This window comes from Epinephelus moara, chromosome 14 (assembly GCF_006386435.1).
Source record: "Epinephelus moara isolate mb chromosome 14, YSFRI_EMoa_1.0, whole genome shotgun sequence".
Classification (NCBI taxonomy): Eukaryota; Metazoa; Chordata; class Actinopteri; order Perciformes; family Serranidae; genus Epinephelus; species Epinephelus moara.
In genome coordinates, this window is record NC_065519.1 from 28,958,991 (window position 1) to 28,981,821 (window position 22,831).

General features: G+C 39.5%; 1 protein-coding gene across 1 annotated transcript in view; it reads left to right on the forward strand.

Annotated features, from left to right (window-relative positions):
- Positions 1 to 22,831, forward strand: part of sntg2 (syntrophin, gamma 2) — a 143,550-nt gene that overhangs the window by 86,677 nt on the left and 34,042 nt on the right. The window contains exons 12-14 of the mRNA XM_050062315.1: positions 452 to 568; positions 12,730 to 12,801; positions 13,132 to 13,341. Of these exons, the coding sequence (XP_049918272.1) occupies positions 452 to 568; positions 12,730 to 12,801; positions 13,132 to 13,341 (399 nt within the window). The remainder of the gene's footprint in view (positions 1 to 451; positions 569 to 12,729; positions 12,802 to 13,131; positions 13,342 to 22,831) is intronic.

Genomic DNA, 22,831 nt, shown 5'->3' on the forward strand with positions numbered 1-22,831 from the left:
GCTGTCCTGCCAGCTCTAGATTCATCCTTAAACAGCCTGGAAACATTTTTGGACTCAGTCAGATGACCAGAAGGCAGTCAAGAACAGCATGTAGAAATGGTTGTGTGTCATTCATCACAAGATTTAGTGTGGAGTGCAGCAGATGAAGCAGTACAGTGTATGAAGTATAGATTTGCTGCATAGATGAAGGCAGAGAAACATTCCGAGACATCTGAGATAGATAAAAGGTAAATTGCTGCATTGCAGCTGTGACTGCAGCCCCACTGCACGGTGGGGTATTTTTTTTAATTGTATCCCATCAAAGATACCTCACTGTAGTTTCTTAATCCCTTTGACTGTGCACATTTTGCTTTTCTTGTCTGTTGATTGAGCAAGAACAGAGTCTACTGTGTATACTTTTTTTAAATCATGAAGTGAACTTGAAACAATGTCATCCTCTACATCTCTGCAGATTGTTCACATGGGCTGGGCATGTGAAAGCCCCGAGGGTAGCGCCGCTTGTAAGACTTCAGCATTCAAGTTCCTGGCACTTAGAGGACCATATTTTTATATCTTCAGAAGTCCCCCGGTAAGTAGTCTTTGTTCATTTTCTGATTTTATAAACTTTTCGTTTCTCATTCATATCTCTGTAAAATCCTTGAAAATAATTAGCCTTAATTATGAGCTCATTTGAAATGGTTTTGTCAAAAATCCGAAGCTTATCTCATTAGTTCACATAATTTACACTCAAGCAGGTGCAAATGATTTATTCATACTGTGGATTCAGCTCAGCATAACAATATATTAAGGGCCTTAAAGTGTTTTTGACGGTAATAAGTGTGATGATTTTATGCTGCCGCTTATTGATCTGTGATGGTCATGGTCTGTGTTTTTGAAACAAATTGGCAGCATCTGTAAAATACTGTATGCTTCAGTTATTATTGAATAAGAAGACAGGCATGCAGTAACTGGTGATGAATGTATATTTGCTGTGAGAGTGGGTGACTGTTATATGGCAGTGAAACAAGGACATTATTATACACTATTATTGTTTTATTTTTTACAAAAATATGTTAATGGAATCTGTCAACACGTGTAATAGTGGATGTACTGAATTACCAGTTAAGCAAGATTTGTATTTTGTCTCATCTGAGGTTAAAGTATTAAGGGTCCCAGTGCAATGCAGGTTTGTATTCCAGCTAAACTCTGTACCAGCTGATTTCACTCTAAGGCCTAGTCCACACGAGCATGGGTATTTTTAAAACTGAACTTTTTTGGCCTCCAGTTTTAAAAAATCTGCGTCCATATGAGCGGTATAATAAAAATACCTCCGTCCACATGACACCGCAAATTCCACTATCAAGCAATGTAATACACATGCCAAAGCAGTAGGTGGCGATATAACTCCTAACTGTAAGGCCATTGTAGCCAATCAGAAGGCAGTAAAACGTCATTACCGGAAAAAGAACAACAAGCGTACTATTATGCAGTAGGAGCAGTCTCCGTAATAGCACGCTCTTGCGCCTCTGTTGCTGGATGTGGTTGAGTAGCGTTAGTTGTATGATACAGCCACAAAGTGCTGATATGCTGCTAAATAGCAGCAGTATTTTGTTTAGGTCCATCCTCAAGTCATCTCTCGCACACACTGGATCGGGTAATAAAACAGCTGTTTCTGTTTACGTCGCACACTGTGACGTCATACAATGGAGACGAGACAAAATAACTGCGGTTATCCTGTCCACACATGACTGCTGACACCGCACTTTTCCACACTTAGTTCACCCTGGACTCTGGTTACAAATAACTCTGGTTACAGGGGCCCAAAACTGCGGTTACGTGTGGATGAAAGGCCAAACCGTGAGCAAAGAGTCACGATTTTATAAATACCCGCGTTGGTGTGGACAGCCCCTAATCGCAATTATCTGCTATTATATATGTTATTTTCAATTATGATTTTGGCTTCCCATTAATTATGACAACAAGAAAAAAAATCTAAAAGATTTTTGTGCCGCATTCCTTTATGTAATAATGCACTAGTTTTGTCTTATGTTATTAATCCAGCGCACCCCTTTCCTTAACAGTTGTGCACTCAGTGTTGCCAAGTTTGCCATTTTCTCACTTGTGTTTAATGACTTTTTTGACTCCAAAACAAGTCGAAACACATGCCAAACGTCCACTGAGCAGAGGCAAAGTGCGGCTTGCCACAATCATTCCATTTATCAGCAGTGGGAAGTGTGTTCATGTGTTTCAGATGGGAAGAAGTTTTTTGTAACACAGGTCAACATGTCACAAAAGTGACATGACTCTGTACACTAATTGGCTGCAAGTGTTCTCTGATTGCAGTTCACTCCTAAATGTTAAACTATCCCAACATTTAGATTAGATTAAAGATTAAAGTTCCACTGATTGTCACACACCTGAGTGTGTGAAATTTGTTCTCCGCATTTGACCATCCCAAGGGAGCGGTGAGCAGCAGCGGTGCCACGCTCGGGAATCATGTGGTGATCTAACCCCCCAATTCCAACCCCTGATTGCCAAGCAGGGTGGCAATGGGTCCCATTTTTATAGTCTTTGGAATGACCTGGCCGGGAATCGAACCCACGACCTCCCAGTCTCAGGGCAGACACTCTACCGCTAGGTCACTGAGCTGGTTTTTATTTAGTGGCACAGAATCAGACCACAGCAGCTTGCTCAGCTCAGAACAGCCGCCGCAGCTTTCCAGCAACATTGCATGGCAGCTTGTCACAGGCTGCATTTCGCTGCTGCTTGGTGTGTTTTTAACATTTATTCGGACCATCAGGAAAAAAATCAAGAAATATATTCAAATATATTATATTGTAATTAACATATCCTCTCTGCCAGTGACATCCCCACATACATCAACTATGGAATAGCCTGCCCTAAAGCCCTGCCAGGACCCCACAATACTATAATGAATATTGAATGCTGAATATTTAATTTATTTATTTATGGACTTACTTATTTTAATTTTATTCATTAAACATTACTCCCTCATTATCACCTACTTCTTACCTATACACACACACACACACACACACACACACATATGTTTGTATGTGTATATACTGTATGTATATGTGTATATATACACACATATATATATATATATATATATATATATATATATATATATATATATATGTATATATATATATATATATATATACTAGTCCATACCCATTGAGTGCACAGTTGCCCACATACAGTTTCACATGGTGTGCGTTTGGGATACAGGTCATAGGAAATTACAGATTAAATAGTCAACTGAACCCATTAAGAAGAGCAGTGTATTCACACAGTGTTTTTGTGAATTTGATAGTACGTTTGCTTTATTGAAAGTACAGTAGTACCATTGCCAATAGTGGGATAGTTAGTGGGCTAAAACTGTACATTAGTAGCTGAGGTAGCACGGTGAAAGGCAGATAGTTAAAGTGTTTATATGTTGTATTGACTTAAAAGTGGGGCGCACTGGTAGAATGAATGACTGACTGACTGACTGACTGACTGACACACTGACAGTCACACTGACAGTTTCTGTGATTATGTACAGCATACCATACCATGACTTAGTCATACCAAAAATTAGAAAAAACAAACAAACATTGGGCCACAGGGGGAGCCACAGCGATCGGTCGCATTTTAGCTATTTTTAAGCATTTTTCTGTTATTATAGCGCCACCCAGTTGCCAATTAGAGTTAAATTTCTCCAGTCACCTTGAGGCGTCCTGTTCTACATATCTACCAAGTTTAATAAAAATTGATATGGCGGTTAGGCCTAGATAAGAAATTAGCTCTCTAGCTCCCCCATTTTGTTTGATGGGGTCAATAATGGAGGGGTCCCCTCAGATTATGTGTGGTCATATGCCTACAAAGTTGCGTGGTGATCGGTGAAACCCTTGAGATGTTATACACGTTTATGTGATGAGCCATGCCCTCTGCAATATTCATTGCCTTATAGAAGCTCAGTTTCAGTAAGTTTTCCAACTTTTGCCAAGAGGGAACTTTAGATATTGGTCCCTAGATTATGTTTACCGAGTTTCATGCAAATCAGTCAAACTTCCTAGGAAGAGATCGATTTGAAGTGTTTTCAAAAAAATTCAAAATGGCGTAAAATCTATATAACCGGAAGTTATGGGTTCTTGAGGCAACTTTGTTCCTCGTGAGGAGAGGCATCTCTGTGCAAAGTTTCATGTCTCTACGACATACGGGGCATGAGATATGCCCATTCAAAGTTTGCAATTTCAATCGGTTGTTATAGCGCCCCCCTTTGGCCAATTGATGTAATAATGCTTCATTCGCATCCTCCCATGATCCTCTACCACTGTGCCAAATTTCACATGCATTGACCAAGTCAGTGAGGAGAAAAATGTTGAACAGACAGACAGAGTTTTCATCATTATATAGTAAGATAGTAAGATTATGTCGATATAGATTGATATACGTAGTTTACAGTTAACAGATGTCCCGACAAGAACAATTGGTAATAAATTAATTTAAGTGACAGTAACCGCAAAATGTTCACATTGTCCTTATTTGGTTGGCTTTTCTACTTTGTATAAACCCTATCAAATTCTGTATGTCACCTTGTTTTGCTACTTGTGTATATGTATTTTGTTCCTGTAAAGTCACCACTGTTTCAAATTGCATACACTTAGTAAGGTAATGCTGCTCAGAGTAATTGCAGTCTAGGACTCATCTGCCAACAGTGCAGATCTTCTGTTGCACTGTTTATATTTATATATTACTAATAGTATTTAGTTGTCTCTTTTCTTTTTTTTTCCTTTTGTGTTTTTTAATTGAATCATATTAAAGTTTGAAAAAAAAAAAACACTTAAAAAGGCACTTTTTTTCCAATAAATGCTTGATGATTCCAAAGTCAGTGAGTAATCACGTTAAATAATTGTGATCCCAATATTGACCAATATAGCTGTGGTTATAATTCTTCCCATAATTGAGTAGCCCTACTTTTTTATGTTACCTGATCCTACTGATAGTTTCAGCCAGTTACTGTTTTGGATTGCAAATACACTCTGTCCTTGCTGACATTCCAAACAGTGTTCCCCACTGTGACAATGGTGACAATGGTGGCACTGTAGGTGCAAGATGTATCTCATCATCAAAGTACCCAGTTACAGAAATGAATGCCCTCAAGGTTTTTATAGCCTCAATAATTAAACATTTTAACAACACATGTATATTACATTTAATGAGTTTTCATAACAAGCATAATGAGGTTTTGCATGCTGATGTCAGTACTTATATTTTAGACTGCAGCCTATGATTGGCAGTATTAAATATCCAGTATTCATTGTTTTCACATTGGACCAGATTTGGCCAGAAACATATTCATTAAGGACCTCACAATTTGTACTCTTTCCAGGGGTGGAAAAGCCTCTAAGCCTGTGGGTTTTGTACAATAAGATACTTAATATCTCCACTGACACCAGACTTTAATTAAATCCTTTTAAGGTTAGCTTGTCAGAAGACCTCTGAGACACAGTATGTTACCTAAATTAAATCTATTCTGCATTGTAAACACTCAACAGATCGAATGTGCAGTGAAACTAAAACTTCTCTGTGTAATTTCTAAAATGTTTTCTATCTACAAGTGGCCTGAGAGAAATCCAAAGTGGCCGACACTAGCCATGAGATGATATTCAATGCAGATCCAGTATCAGCTTAAAATGTTTCCGCCAGACTGCCAGGGCCAGTGAAAAGAGGAATGTGGCCTTTTGTGCTGTGTTTGTTTGCGATATGACATAAGCTCTGTTCTCCCATCAGTATAAAAACAACTGTAGTCCAAAATGGGCCTCTTTCATCTTCCTACTTCATTTGGCAAGTGTTTCCGCAGGTTAATCATGTTTACTCTCTGGACGCTGTGATTAACAGTGCCAAGATGAGGTGTGCACATTATGAGTTGTTGAGTCTCTGTTGGCCTGTCCTGGCTCCTGTTTGGAGAGCTTTCATCATACTTTAACACTGTTTGACAAGCTGCTGTGGCTCACCTTTTCTGTTTTGAAGGTTCCAAGCAGACTTTAGTGTGTCTGTTTTTCGCTTCTAAATCTGAGCAGGTTTTCAATCATATTCTAAGCTGCTGTTTTGATCCTAAAACTATCTGTATGGTTTTGCTTGCAGCCACTAACCACAAGTGTTCTTTAGTTTAATAGGATGTGTGTTTGGCCCACTAACGCAGCAGCTACAGCCCATGCACTCAAAGATGTGGTAAAGTTGAGCGCGGTGTATCTGATGGACTTAGCAGCTGAATGCTTCCATTCACATGATGGGTATCAAATGAAGGTATCAGATGAAGTACTCTATTGTAGGGATCGACCAATTATCGGCCGATATTCAGCATGTTTCATAATAATCGGCATCTGCATCGGCTCTGAAAAAACCATATCGGTTGATCCCTACTCTATTGTTATTGGTATCTCTTCATTGGTAGCTATATCATAATGTTTTAAGTAATACCCAGCCATACCTTTAACCTGTAACATTTTAAGGATCTTTTCTCGGAAGAGGGACCTCTCACCTTGTGGCCATGGTGACAGTGGGTGCCCCTGAAAGCTGAAATTTAGTATCTCAAGGATATGATGCTGCTTCCACTGCAGCATTTCCTTTGACCCTCCACTTAAATCAGGAAAGCAGACAAGGTTGATTGGTCTATAAAGATTTCATGAACCTCATAATGTGGGATTAGAGCCAAATAAGCCTATTGCCCAAAATGCCCTTTTCCCCTTCAACCTCTTCTACTCTAGCCTCCCTACCACAGACCACTTTTTGTCTTTTTAGGGGGGACAGGTGATCATCTGGGGGACATAGCAGGTCAACAGTATATGCCACATAGAAGTGTTATACATAACTTGAAAGCAGGAAACCTGAGGATTAATTTGAGTTACAGCTCAGCTTGGTGTGTCACGTGTAATAAACATTGTGTTTTTAAAAGAATAGACCCAGAATAAAAACACCCAGACCCTCTTATTAGCCCAGTGTGGCTGCACATTTTGACAAATAGATGCCTAGTCTGGTTGCCAAGTACTTCATATTTAAGTTCTTTGGATGTATAAACCAGGTTGTTGGCTACCTCAAATGATGTGTTTGTTCCTCGATTACCCTGTAAGTTATTCATATTCCTTTAGTCCGTAAGGGTCCTCAGATCAAAAGAATCAAAAAGGTTTTTCATAGAAATTAATCCAAGTTGTGAGTATTGTTTTAACAGGATAAAGTGGTGTTGTGTCGGTATGCTGGGTGCTGTAATCCTCGAGTGTTGTAACTCTATCTCTGTCTCTCTGATGAGCTGTCTGTCAGAGCTAGATCAAATTAATGATTCATAATTTACATATTATGTGAAGCCTAAAAACATTATATATATTATATATAAAAAGTTATATTCATACTGGTTTAAATGGATTATTTGATTGTATTTCCCATCTTTGATGAGCAACAGTTTTGTGTGAAAGGAATTAAAGGCCTGTCCCATATAGACGCTTGTCTAAAGTATAGGTCTGTTGATTTCAGTGATTTAAGCAAATAATAGCCCGGGCTATTAATTTAAGTTTTACAGTGTGTCTCATAAGTTGTTGCATCAATTTTTGAGTTGGTACCATTTGTTACACAGATTTAGTGCTGAATTTAAGAATTATTTTTACTACTCAAGAACTGATGGTCAAAAATCCTTCCAAAATACCACATTAAGAAACTAAGACCTTGAGGATTACCACAGAAAAACCCATGCTGTGATTTAGTTTTCAGAAACTTAAGACCTTGAGATTTCTGCAAGAATTGCATTTTTCCAATTGGATGTCTTATTGTCAGTATACCAATGAAAGGCATCCGTCCTTCGAATGCTCAAGATCTTTAGTTTTGTGCTTGTGTGGCATGAGGAGGTGATTATCCTAGAGGTCAATATAGATCATTTTATAGTGAGGTCAAAGTTCAAAAAGTGATCTCACCACAATAAATTGCCTAGGGGCTACTATAAAACTGGGCTCATTGAATCCACAACCCCTTAACTTTCCAGTCATATCCAATTTATGCTATTCCAAGACTGTTTATGGACCCCAGTATGCAGAAATATTCAAATACAATATAGAACCCTATTTTAACGTAGATATCTTGGGTTGAGATTTCAAGGGACCCCTGTGAAAATGATCCTGTTTGTTTTTCCTTTGCTAGTATTTAGCTTAACTTTGGAGCGTCACTCAAGGGCCCATTTATACTCCCTTTATGTACGAAAATAGATACATCCATCTCAGATGTAAACGTCACTGCCCTCATACTTCCATGCATTCTCTATGATGGCGTAGGTACAGCTACTAAATGGCACTAGAGGGCGAAGTTCTTTTCACTATACTACCAATTTGTTCCACTCTGACATTTTTTAAATGCTTTCGTCGTCTCCTACAGTCGCATCTCGCTTGAACTATGCACCCCACGATTTCTGGTGGTACTGCTCCTTTTGTCCCTATTTGTAAGCTTTCAGAAACGTGTACAAATACGGAACAAGTTGGCAATGAACAAGTTGGCATGACATGGTTGGTACCAGTGGATTCCTTAGGTCTTCCAGTTTCATATGATACCAGTATCCTCACTCTAGCTTTAAAATTCAGACAGCTACAGCCTCTGAAAGATAGTAATGTCGGCCAAGGATGTTGGCATCAGTGGAGTGGAAGAGGTTTAAGATGCATCATAGTCTGGGTTCTGTGACACGGTGCTAAGAGGGTCGCCCAGCTGTTTCTCAGCCAGCAGTCCATTTACTCCAGAGAATTCTGCCAACTCTGCCCTTTGACATCCCAATGACGCTGTCCTCTTTGAAAGAAATAGACTCCTTCATCTCACTCGGATAATATGGGTGCTTGAGGTAATTCTTATATCCATGAGTAACGCAAGTGAACATCTATTATGTGTCTGCTTTGGACTGACACATTGGAGTTCAAATTCTCCAACACTGGCTCACAGATGACTACCTTCTTTCCTGTATAAACTAAGATAGCTGTCAGTATGGCAAATATTGGCCAGTCCGTCTCTACATGTTTGCTGCATGTAAGATTAGAGCTGGGAACTCCAGCTGTTTGTTTCCATGGTAGGGACAAGAGTCTGGCCTTGTTCAAGCAGGGACTCTCAAACTGAGCTTGTTGATACCATCAAACAGGCCTGTGTGGAGGTGGACTCTCTTTTGTTCTGCTAGGGGCATCACCACAGCAAAGAGAAAACCATCAATGTTGGCAATCTTTCAACAGCATTGTGGGTGATGCCTGTGTTTTCTCGTGGGGCTTTAGTGATCAATGTTCTGTAGGAAAGTTTCCAAATGTTGTTGGATTCAAGTGGCTGTTGGCTTAAACATCTTACTAATGTGCATATTTAGCTGTAAGTAATCTGCTTTGATGCATATTGCTCTTTCTAAGCCAGCATCGACATCCCTGCGAAGACACTTGTTAACATAAAGGAAGGGCCTTAATGGACCATTATGTGGTATCAAAGTTGTCTAAATGCTGCAGGAAATGTCTCTGATGTCTCCTTTGAGCTGAACATGCCACAGGGAATGACATTGGAGATTTTTACTGATACAAAAACTTAAGTCTCTGAAGTTGAAACAAACTAAAAAAATACTTTTTGTGCCTTAAGCTTTAACAAAAAAAGAACATCACTAAAGCCCCAGAGCAGGTAAGAGCATAAGTAAACTGAAAAGAGAGCAGTTGCAGGAATGAAAAGTATTGTTTAACCTGACACAGACCAATTAAACAGGACTAACAAATCATGTTGACGAGGTGTTACTGAAAGAAGTCATCAGCCATAATTCTAATGGACTGCATTAAACATCATGGATGAATTGTGGAGTCGCTGAAATGATGCTTCCATGAACTGAAAGCATTATGCAGCTGCTGGGTTGTGAAATGCCAGACCTGTCCTCAGGCTTTTGTTGAAATATGGCAGCAGCCAATATCCCTGAGGTAGAGAGGACCTGAATATGTAGCAGGGCAGCATTAGTGCATGTGCTTTAATGAAACACGCCCCAGAAAATAAAATCTACTGAGAAGCCTCTTGTCTGTCTAGGTTAGTGTACGTGCTGTGTAAAAAATGTGGTCAGTGTAGCATGCTTCAAACTTTTTAGCATAGTCATTCATTTTAACCTGAGGATATTTGAAGCACCACTCTAATAATTCCCTTACACCATAGCTAGATATGGTTTTCCCTGCTCAAGACCTGGATTTTAAGAGGGTGACTTAGGTAATGTGAAAGCTGTAGTCATCCTGTAAAACCTGCATAACTTAATTTTACATGCTAAATTTGCCAAAGATTAAAAAACTAATTACAGGAGAATAGTTTTGCTCACACTATAAGATGAAGAGAGAATGACATGATGATGATTAAAATCTGGAAACTGAGTAACATGAGGAGAAATTTTAAATTGCTATTCATACAGATATATAATGAATGTTCTTAATTTATTTTCAAGTAATGTTCTTGTAGTTTAATTAAAAGAATACATCACCTCCAAAATTATCATTTGTGTTTCAGTTGCTCACCTTATGTTATATTAAATTCGTGAAACTTTGTTTTTCTCACATGCCTCCAATGTCAATGAAGAATACAAAAGCATAGAGAACTTTTGATCAATGGAAGTAAATGGGGGCCAGGGTTAAGAACAGCAAAACTATACTGAAACATCTGTTGACAGACTGTCACTCAATTCATACAGTATAAGCCAAGTCTTATTTATCCAGTTGTATGCTCAGTGCTTGCCAAACATGCATTTTAACTAAAACCTTACCATTCAAAACACTTTCTCATAAACAGTCTCACCAGATGACTAGTATGTTTGGGCATGCTGGTGCCTTGACCTCTGCTCATGGACTCCATTGATATCTTGCTTGTGAATGGATAAATGAGACTTGGATTATACTGCATGAGTTGTGTGAGAGTCATAGAATGTATAAAATATTGGACACAACCACTGTGACGTCATCCGTCACCCCTCACCATCTTGCTTTCCTGAAGCCAGAAGTGGGCATTTTTGGATGAGAAGGTAGAGATATCCCTATCGCAAGTTGCTAGCTTAGTTAGCCCAGTACATTTACAGCTATAGTTAATTTTGATAATACTAGTAGCATGATATGCTACTTTTCTCTCACGAAAAAAACAAACAAACTTAAAACCATTAAAACAAAATGCATTTACCAGAAAAATTGAACATCAGACGCTAGAGGGTTTTTAGTGCAACCAAACAGTGAGCAGTGTTTAAAGGGGCAAAAAGCGAAATCGTTTCACCGCTAGGTTTGCTGTTGTACCCTGCCTGTAGACCAAAACAAAGTGTGCCATGAGCCACTCCTCCCTCTACCTCTGCTCCCCATTAGGCCAAGGTTTCGCTACTGACCAACTTTGTCGCCATGGTAGTGACTTGTCAACGGAAGGCACCCACCTGTCACTCAAAGTGACCACGCCCTTAATTATGCATGACTTTTAGCCTTAATAAAATGCAAGCAGGTGAGTTATATAAAAATTTAACCCCCTTGCAGCTGTCATGAATGTTGAAACTAGCTATAGAGGCCCAAACCATTTTTTGTACCCGGCAGTAAACATGTTTATTTCTGCAGTAAAGGTGGGCATTTTAACATGTCTATGGGGATTGACTCTTTTTTGGAGCCAGCCTCAAGTGGCCATTTGAGGAAATGCACTTTATGGCACTTCAGTGACAGCTCCATTTTTCAGCACTGGAGGTTGCTTATTGGTGAGTTTGGAAACACATGTTTTGATATGGTTAGAAGTTAACAGTTATTTTGTGATCATCTTTTAGTTAGCATTGAGATGAAAAACAGCTTACAGGAAAATTTACCCACGTAGCAGACTACATGATTACAGTTCGTCATCATTGTAACTTTGAGTCCATGATATCACATCGCAGTATCTGCATAGGCTTTCTTCTATTGTAAATTATACAATTTTAGCTGTTATCTCTGCTATCTAAAATTAGTTCAGTTTCCTCTGCCCTGCTGGTTTTACAGCCATGTCAGAACTAGCTGCAGACACTCGACTCACCCACAGATTCACCTCATAGGTCATGGACATTTTGACTTGTCAGAACAGGAAAAGCACATGTGTTACTAAAACTGTAACATCAACAATAGCCTGTTCGATTCAAGTGTCCCAGTGAGCTGTGACAGAAAGACAGCGAGCCAGCACAATACCAGGACTCTGAAACTGAAGCAGCTGAATGGAATTCACCCATCAATTTTATTTTTTACACCTGCGCACTTCCTACTGTGACAAATGTATTCTGGATTCTTGGTCATTTTTGTCATTACAGATGTGAATGTAATTTTGAGTGATTGATGGTTTGAATTTTCATACTTCAGAAACCTGGAATTCTCGTTTTACACAGCTCTCTAAAGAAAAAACAAGCTGGATTTTTTTCGTCTCTGTGAGCTGCTCTCCTGTGCCTGGTTGTTGTGTAACTACAGTAGCACTGTGTGTCTGTACATTGCTGTACATGTTACACCATTGGGACTCTTTAGTCTTTGTGGATAAGCCAAGCGTTACTGTCTTGATGTAAATTTTCTACCTGTGCAACAGGATAAATCCATTTGTTCACTAACACTGGCAGTCATCCAGTCATTCACACAACTAAGCTGCTGCCTAACTTTCATATGCATTTAGTATTTGGATAAGGAGGTGCTGTTAACAAGGGTTTTGATTCACTGCCTCTTCATCTCTCGCCTCTTTATTTCTTAGATCAATGCAGCTGACTGGGGACAAGCTGAAACAACATATAACCTCTATGAGGTGCTTTTCAAGGTTCACAAGGTACGTTAAGAGCACTGTGCTGTGATGTGCATCAGAGATGTTCAAAATTTGATCACTGCAGCTTTCATCTTACTATAGGTGGATGCCTTTTCTCTTTCTATCTGATAGAGCAGTGTTTCAGGGAGCCTACTAAACAGGGCTCTCTTAACCTGAGGAGATATTCCTGATCTGCAAACCAGGAAATGTACCCACTCAAAGCTTTATGTTTAACCTGAGAATTAAGGAATTTATTCTTAATTCCACCCCTGAATTAAACTGAAAAAAATTGAAGAGATGGCAAAATCCCCCCCCCACACACACACATGTAATAATTAAAATTTTGTGTCACAGCTGTGGATGGCAGAGGACTGCTGGCTTCAGGCGCGGCTCTACTTAGGGCTGGAGCATTCGCCCGAGCAGCAGGACAATGAGTCTCTGTGCTTCAGTATTCTGGTCGGCCACGGCCAGAGCCACACCTTCAGGGTAGAGCTGGCCACCGACCTGGCTATCTGGGAGAGGTCCTTCCAAAGAGCTGTCTTCTTGGAGGTGCAGCGAATACGAGTGAGTATTTTCATATATAACATGCAAATGTTTTCTGCTCAGCCCACCTGTTTTAGATGTTGTCGGTTTTTCAAATTTGCTGAATACCATTCGGATTAAAGGAGTTCTCAAAGCAGGAGAGCCTCTCACAACAGCTTTTCACAACCTCAGAGGGGGACATAAAGCATTTGATGTTTGTTGAAATTAAGACTACAGCACTACTTTGTGTGCTTTGAGCTTGGTTTTAAGAGCCACAGGGTGGATAAATAGCATGAAAAAGTGGCACTATACATTGAGTGGTAGTACAAAGTACACATTGAACATTATACGATATTTATTGTTGTGTTGTCAGTATTCCTGTTATTGGGCCCAATCCTGCGCAAGTCTACAAAGTTTACATGACCATTCAACACACAACAGCAGCATTTAAGGGAAACTTTGGTATTTTCCAACCTGGACCTTATTTATTGTTTTTGAAATTAGTTCAGTATTAAGTGAGATCACTGCAGCAGAAGCAATATAACCCTCACTGGCAATCGTGCACTGTCAATGTTTGTCCACTAAAAGTGGAGGTTTTTGCTACTGACAGGCTCATTTATGCTCAATGTTAGATATGGATAAGGATGGAGCCTTCTGTCCGTACTCTGCGTTCATTTTGTCTGTGTTTGTGCATATTTTCTGAAAGCTTATGGATATGGATGAAACAGAGCAGTACCACTGGGGGTCGTGGAGACAGTGTAGCTAAGTTTAAGGAAGATACAGCCGTAGGAGGCGACGAAGAAATTCAAATAGCAGTGGAACAGAATGAATCAGCAGTACAGTGGAAAGAATTCTCCGTCCACATGCAACGTTACATGGCCGCACAGACCTCCGCCGCTTACAATGTTGCCTCCATTTAAAGGTATAATATTACGACCTCCTGCACTGTCGCCTTGTTTGTTGTTGTGTGCCGCTAGTGCCATCTATTGGCTGTATCTATGCCATCATAAAGGATGAATGGAAGAATGAGTGCAATGACGTTTACAATATTTGAAATGGACACTACAGAGAAATTAAACATTTTCTTTATCTTTTGCTCATCTGTTTGTTATTTTATGTGACCAAGTCCCATTCAAGGAGAAGTTTTGTTTTGAAATTCTTGTGAGAGGTGACCTGTCGCAGTAAAAATAAGGGTGGAAAAGCCCCTAAGAGTTGGAGAGAGGAGTGCTGGAAGAGTTTGTTGTGTTTTTCAATATCATGGCTGAATATTTAGCTGATTTTGACAATGTGGAAGAGTCAACAAGATTTCGGAACGAGACTTGGTCACACACAGTAGGAGCTCATTTATGGTCAACCTTGGATTTGGACACTCACAGAGCCTAACGTTCTTCTCAGGTACTTGAGGAGCTTCAGCTGGTCGGGTTTTACTCCAGCAGTGTTTTTCCTGAGTAGATCTTGTAGCCCTGCTGCCCTTCTCTTGCTTATACCCACCTATATAGTGAAATTAGTGAATATAATTCTCCGTCCACATGTGGGGATGCATATAATGGCTGCAGAGACCTCTGCCGTCTACAACGCTAGCTCCGTTTAAAGGTACAATATTACGACCTTCTGCGGCGTCGCCTTGTTTGTTGTTGTGTGAAACTTTTGTCTCTGCACTCTAGTGCCATGTATTGTATCTATGCCATCATAAAGGACGCATGGAAGTATGAGGGCAGTAGCATTTTCTATGTTTGAAATGGATGTATCTATTTTCGTATTTGTAGGGAGTATAAATGAGCTGTGTAAAACGTAAGTGAAATGTTTGATTTTTCTGTAGGGACCCTTTCCATAATGTTGTCCAACACTTAAAATAACAATATGAGCCTGTCAGTGGCAAAAACAAGCGCTTTTAGTGGATGTAAACTGCACAATACCTGTAGTGATTCCTTTGCAGCCTGTTTCAGCACTGCACTCTCAATACTGCACCAATTTCAAAACCTGTGGTGTCCATCAGTCACTTTAACATAAAACCTTGAAAATAGGATCCAGGTTTAAATATACCAAAGTTTCCCTTTAACTTAACATGATATTCCATGATGTACATTCAACGTACCAATACATACACCATTAGATACAACACAAGAAGACACAGACGAACTCTGAGAAAATAAGTGATGCTGCAATAATCTGAATTCTAATAATGAAAAAAGACCAAAGCAAAAATTTTAGTTTTACTGAAGTCTCTTTTCTAAAGATGCATTTTCAATATTTTATAGACTCACTTTTCTCTTCAGGAAGTGGATTCCATTCATACAGTAGCTGATAAATGAGTTAGTTGTTTGTGTGTTCTACTTTTGGTCGATACATCCTGCACTCCTGCTGCAACGCTAGTGAAATAGTTATGTGTGCCAAAATACAACAAGTGGTTATTTTTCTTACAAAATGTATGGGGTGTTCTGACAAAAACAAGTGCTTTTTTCTGTAATCTGCTTTCAACATCAAGCCAAGAATGACTCACCATATGGTAACAACATCTTATTTTAAAAACAAGTCTGTGTGTTGGTTTTGTTCTTGAAGAAGAAATTCCAGATACAATGCCATTTGTTAAGACAGATTTAGAGCTAATCATTCTAGCGTACAGCTGGGAAGTTAAAGTCAGAAGTTTTCTTGTTCAGGTGTGCATTTGTTCTGAAGCAGCCCAATCATCAGAATAAATGTTGGCATTACGTTTCTGCAAACCATGGAAATGTTAAATTTGTACATTTCATATAGAGCGGACATATTAAAACTTTATACTTCTTTTCAGTTTTTACGTTTATGTTGTGACAACGCTGCGGTTAACGTGTGAAGAGACTTAGGCACAAAGACCACTTGGTTAGGGTTATAAAAACATGTTTTAGCTTACAGAGGACATTTTATCCTCATTTTCAGGTTCATACTTGTATTTAAAGGGGAACCTCACCCATTTTCGAAATTAATACATGTTATTCCTATGATCTAAGACAGTCCAAAAACACAGTAAACATGAACAACTCTCCCAAATCCAAAAAGTAAGGTAAGGTAAGGTAAGGTAAAACTTTAACAATTTGGGATACAGACAGTAGTCATGAATAAAACAAAACAGACAGGGATAAATCATGGACAATTAGTGGTCACTGCTGATTAAGATAAGCAATAGCAGACGGGACAAAGGAAGATCTGTAACACTTAATGCTACGTTTAGGGAGGCAAAATCTCTGCTCTGATGGAAGCATCTGAAACTCAACATGGAGGGGATGTTGAGAGTCTAAGACAATAGGCCAAGCTTTAGAGGTGACCCTCTCTCACAGAACCAAAAAGCTAAAACTCAAATTTGTGATGTCATAGGATATAAAGTCTGGAGCTGCTCCATAGACAATGAATGGTGAAAGATGTTCTCAGCAACATGGAGAGAACCCAGGGGAATATTCTCAGTATTAATGGCACATTTTCTGTTTCAGAATGGAGAACACTACAATAGCATAAAGCTCTGCAGAGTATTGAAAAAGAAACATTCTGTGGGTCCACAAAATCAGGCTCCCATTCATTGTCTGTAGAGCAGCTCAAGACTTAATACCCTCTGACATCAACTTTGAGACTTACTTTTCTGGTTCCTGGATTTGAGAGAGAGTAGCTCATGTTCACAAATATTGATTAACCTTCTTTGGCCATGGAAATAACATACTGTAATTTTCAATTTACAACTCAGAGAGAGAGCCGTCTGATATTTCTATTAGAACCTGTTTCCATCCTTCCTTTGCCTGGACACTGTTGAATAAAGAGATTCTTAATCTCAAAAGGTTGTTTTCTGGTTAAGGAAAGGTTATACATGCTTAAATGGTAAAAAACATCATATTCCTCACACAGTCTTTGCAAGAATACCTGTATTCACCCAAACGCTGGTCAGCGTTTCCTGGTCCTCCACATTTTGGATGGAGAGGATTGCGACATTTTTCACCATGAAACATCACCAATAACAGCTTCTAAACACAACAGGACATGTTCCAGCAGGAATATGATCCAAAACTGGGGAGAAATTAACAACATCTGCCACCAAGTTTACGGTTCCCTGACGTTAGCATGTAGCTTGATTTAGCATTGTAGGCTATGTAATGTAAACACTTGAGGTAGAGTGCCCGGAGCAGATGACCATGTAAAGCTGTCCGGCACACTATGAAGTCGTACTGTAGCCAGAGTAGAAAATGAGTTGGAAATTGAGTGTTCAGAGTGGTAGGAAACCAGGTTTTGCTGTCAGGGATTACTTCTACATACGTTCATCTCATTATTTGAAACTTTGGTCACATTTAATATGAACATCCTTCACTGTAACATTGTAAGACACAAAATATTGAAAACCATCTTACTATATAATGACGAAAACTCTGTCTGTGGGTGTGTCTCTGTGTCTGTTCCACGTTTTTCTCCTCACTGACTTGGTCAATCCATGTGAAATTTGGCACAGTGGTAGAGGGTCATGGGAGGATGAGAATGAAGCAATATTACATCAGTTGGCCAAAGGGGGGCGCTATAGCAACTGTTTGAAATTGCAAACTCTGAATGAGCATATCTCATGCCCCGTATTTCGTAGAGAGCACAGAGATGCCTCTCCTCATGAGGAACAAATTTGTCTCAAGAATTTTGATTTTTTTGAAAAACACTTAAAATCGATCTTTTCCCAGGAAGTTTGACCGATCTGCATGAAACTCGGTGAACATAATCTAGGGACCAATATCTAAAGTTCCCTCTTGGCAAAAGTTGGAAAACTTACTAAAACTGAGCTTCTATAAGGCAATGAATATTGCGCAGGGCATGGCTCATCACATAAAGGTGTATAACATCTCAAGGGTTTCACTGATCACCACGCAACTTTGTAGGCATATGACCACACATAATCTGAGGGGACCCCTCCATTATTGACCCCATCAAACAAAATGGGGGCGCTAGAGAGCTAATTTCTTATCTAGGCCTAACCGCCATATCGATTTTTACTAAACTTGGTAGATATGTAGAACAGGACGCCTCAAGGTGACTGGAGAAATTTAACTCTAATTGGCAACTGGGTGGCGTTATAGCAACAGAAAAATGCTTAAAAATAGCTAAAATGCAACCCATGGCTGTGGCTGCAATCGTACTATCAAAGTCACAAAAACTCTGTCTGAATACATTGCTCTTCTTAATGGGTTCAGTTGACTATTTAATCTGCAATTTCCCATGACCTGTATCCCAAACACACACCATGTGAAACTGTACGTGGGCAACTGTGCACACAATGGGTATGGACTAGTAAAAGAATAATGAAATGAATGAAATACTCAGCTTGGTTGCTACAAGGCTGGAGATGTCTGTTGTTGGTGGTCTGCTGCTGTCCATTGTCACACCATCCAACCCCCCCTCCTCCTCCTGATGACAAAGTCATACATAATCAGAACTACGTCACTTTAGAAATGTTATGATGCATATGAAGCATACGAAATGTAACATATCCCTGGTTTGCAGAAACGTACAGTGCCAACATTTTATTCTGGTGACTGTGCTGTCTGTAAGTAGGTTTGCATACGAGCGGTAAGTCGACATGAGTCACTATGAGCTGATGTGCGTCAGTGTTTCAGGATTCACCACTGTCCTATTTATCCATTTTCTGTGTGTCAACTCTAAAAAAAAAAAAACAAAACCAAAAAAAAGCTATTTTATCATATTGCCTCTCCGAGTTGACACATCTTGGCTACTGTACCAGGGCTGCTCCTACAGAAACACCCACAGGTCATAGCTGCATTGTGGATGCTCATTCTGTTGTGAAATACTGGGAACTTTAACAATCGATGACCTTTTTCTTTGTGGAATGAACTTGATTTTGTTTGACTACTTGTGGATCTATCTCTGATGATGTTTTAACTGTCAGGCTGCAGCTCAGTGCAGTGTTTTTAATTTCAATAGTGAAATTCTTCAGGGGAAAGTTTTGCTTTTTTAAGCCGCTGCTGGTGTTTGATCGTACAGATTGTTGTTAGCTGTGTTTCATCAGAGGGCAGATGTTCAGAGGTTTTATCTGTGTGTGTGTGATCCTGGCTGCTGCGAGCTGCACTTCATATTTAAAGTGGATTGACTCAACACTAAACCCTGATCCACAGTGGACTACTGCTATCATGGATCAGGGCTGAATACTTAAACATCATGGGTCAGCTGATGTACAGCAGCAGCAGAATCCTAATCGTGTTTCCCTCTGTGTTTTTAGACTGATGATCTTTCTACTAGAGAATTCATGAAGCGTAAAGTGTGGCACAGAGTGACAGTGAGATCTGTGTGATATGAAAACAGAGATGCAGATTGCTGGTTTCTTGAGCAGGCTTCTGTCGCACCTGCAGTGTGCTTTTCTGATTACAGCTATTGACACTCTGTTTTTAGAAAAATATATAATCCGTAACTATTATTTGTAAAAATTGTCACTGGCTCCAGCCGGCCCATTAACCCATTATCTCACAACAAATGAATCACATCTATCAGAAACAGGGTGCAATTTATGGGGGACACAGGGGAGATGTACCCTGTACTTTTTCAGAAGGCAGTATTGGACCACTCCAATTTTTACAATCCTGTAAGTGCAATAACATTCGAGAAAACAAACAAAACAACAACAAAAAAACAGGAGAAACTGTGGAGTTTTATGTTTTGATAATAGGTAATGTACATGTGTTTCTTTGGAGCTGTTGCAACTGTATCAACTGTGTGTATACAATTCTGCTTCTTGTATATCAGCAAGTTTGTTTGGTGTACACTGATTGTAGAAAATGTCTACTTCATTATTACTGGAATTTTATTATTGATTCGCTTTGCTAAGTCCCACCCCTCGAAGGCTGGTTTTGTGGATTTCGAGATAAATGTTGTCTCTGGTAGGGATGTACCGATACCACTTTTCCTTCCCGATACCGATTCCAATCCCTGAACTTTAGGTATCTGCCGATACCGAGTACCGATCTGATACCAGCGCCTAAAATAAAGTTAAGCATAAAACTTTTTTTTATTATATTATCCAGTGTTGACACAGATCAAGACACAGGTTGAAGTGCAGCCACACAATTTCGTAAAAAAGACATTTTAAAGGCTACAGTAGAATGCTTTTTAAACTCCGCTCTGTTTCCGTTTCGTCTGCCTGTAGCGTGCATATGCATAATGACCTGAGGCATTACCTGTTATTAACTAACCCTAACCCTAGGCTACTGAATGTATACACAGGCTGCTTTTGCTTTTAAATAATCATAACACTGAACTTTGCCGTTATTCAATCAGCTGGGTGTCATTGCAGAGAGTACGTATGAACACTTTTTGCTTCCCCCAGGGCTCCCCCGCCTGTCTGCCAGCGAAAGTTCAGTTCTGGTTGAAAAGTTCTGGTGACATGGGGGGAAGCCCGACACTGCTCATCTGCAAACACTGTGATGATGCACAGCTGGTTGAAAAATGTGGGAGTTTCCATTTATATTAATTGTCTTCTGTCTCTATCAGCAGTGATGTGGTGGCTCACTTTTACACTGTGATCTGTATAGTTAGGCTTCAGCTTCTATCTTTATCTTTTTAACCTGTTTTTGCAGCTGAGTGAGTTTGACATCCTGGATGTATCCTTCAAACACACATTGTAGTACTGTCTGTCTGTCTGCTTATCTTGAGAGTTGCTGATTTGTTTTTCCAAAAATGTGATAATATTTCTTCAGGGAGTGCAGTAAGTGACAGTGCTAGCTGTGACAGCTCAATGGACCATCATAAAGGGGCGGGACTCAGCAAAGGGTCAATTGACTGTTGCTAACAATTGTCTCATGAGATTTGACTTAGAAATGTGTCAACTGGGAAAAGGCATGTGGAGTCTAATATTTCCACAACTGTTTTTTGCCACATTTAAGTGTCAAAATACATCTCGGTATTTTCTGTTTTTTATTTTTAATCTTTTTTTGCCAATACAAATACACAGATCTGTAAGGTCATCACTCAGAGTGTAAGCACGTTCTCTTCTCACGGGTGCTATTAATGCCCACAAAGGCTCGAGGCCCTTTTCTCCTGACCCAGCTGACATTGCAGCACCAGAGCCAAGGGTGTTTTTAGTGTTAGAAAGGTGGCTCTTTTTAACCCGGCTAGATTGCCGTGGCAAATTATGTTGCATGACTAACCTGGTCCAGAGGAGGTTATGTTCAGAGTTAGGGATTGTAGTTGGCCAAAAAAAGGACCTTTCACTAAGCAGCTTCATTGTAAATAGCATCACTTTATAGTCATTAATCTATGAGCAGTACAGATTCTCAGATAGGGGAATTTTTATTTATTTTTATTTATTTTTTTCCCCAGAAAATCCAAACATATTCTTGCTCGGATTTTCTCCATCACTGATAGTTTTATTCTATTTGCAAGGTTGTTGTTGCTCTCACTGAACTACTGAATGTGTTTGTCGTGTTCTCTGGTCAATTTTCAATGCTAGCTCTACAACAGTGTTTCCAGCTGACGGGTCGCAGTCCAAAAGTGGGTTGCTGGTCCATTCTGAGTGGACCGAAGGTGCCTTGCAAAACAATCAAGTTTGTAATAAACATACTTTATTTTGAAGTACAGTGAATTTCTGGCACAGAGCTTTTATTTTGAAGTGCAGTTTCCTGCCGTAGAGTGAGTGATTTAACGGGCACTTTGGCCCAATCCCAAACCACTCCCTACCCACTACCACTTCACTACTGAGTGTCACTCCAAATCAAGTTACACTCGCAGCTGCAGAGGGCACTCCTGATTAAGGGGAAGTGTATGAAAGAGAAGCCAAACCATGGGACGCCCTCGCCACTCTACCGGAAGAAGGAAGCAGATGTAACCATGGATACCGACAGACGCTTTGTGAAAGCAAAATAGAGCAAGAGGCTATTAAAAAAAAATTTAAATATTAATTAAAATGAGTGAAATTAGAAATAAACTTGAATAAGTCAGATAAGAGATACAGTGCAATGAAATAAAAGTAATTAACTTGTTCATATTTTCTAGACAGTTCATACATTCACAGATGTGTTCTTACTCCTTGCAGCATTCCTCTTTTTAGTGAAGAGACTCTCATTTTTTAATTCGTAGATTGATTAACTGCTTTGTTTTTTCTTCTGTCCCTGTGAACACATAATATACAGTGGTGTGAAAAAGTGTTTTCCCCCTTCCTGATTTCTTACTTTTTTGCATGTTTTCCACACTTAAATGTTTCAGATCATCAAACAAATTTAAACATTAGTCAAAGATAACACAAGTAAACACAAAATGCAGTTTTTAAATGAAGGGTTTTATTAATGAGGAAGAAAAAAATCCAAAGCTACATGGCACTGTGTGAAAAAGTGTTTGCCCCCTAAACCTAATAACTGGTTGGGCCACCCTTAGCAGCAACTACTGCAATCAAGTGTTTGCGATAACTTGCAATGAGTCTTTTACAACGCTGGCAAGGAATTTTGGCCCACTCATCTTTGCAGAATTCTTGTAATTCAGCCACATTGGAGGGTTTTCGAGCATGAACTGCCTTTTTAAGGTCATGCCACAGCAT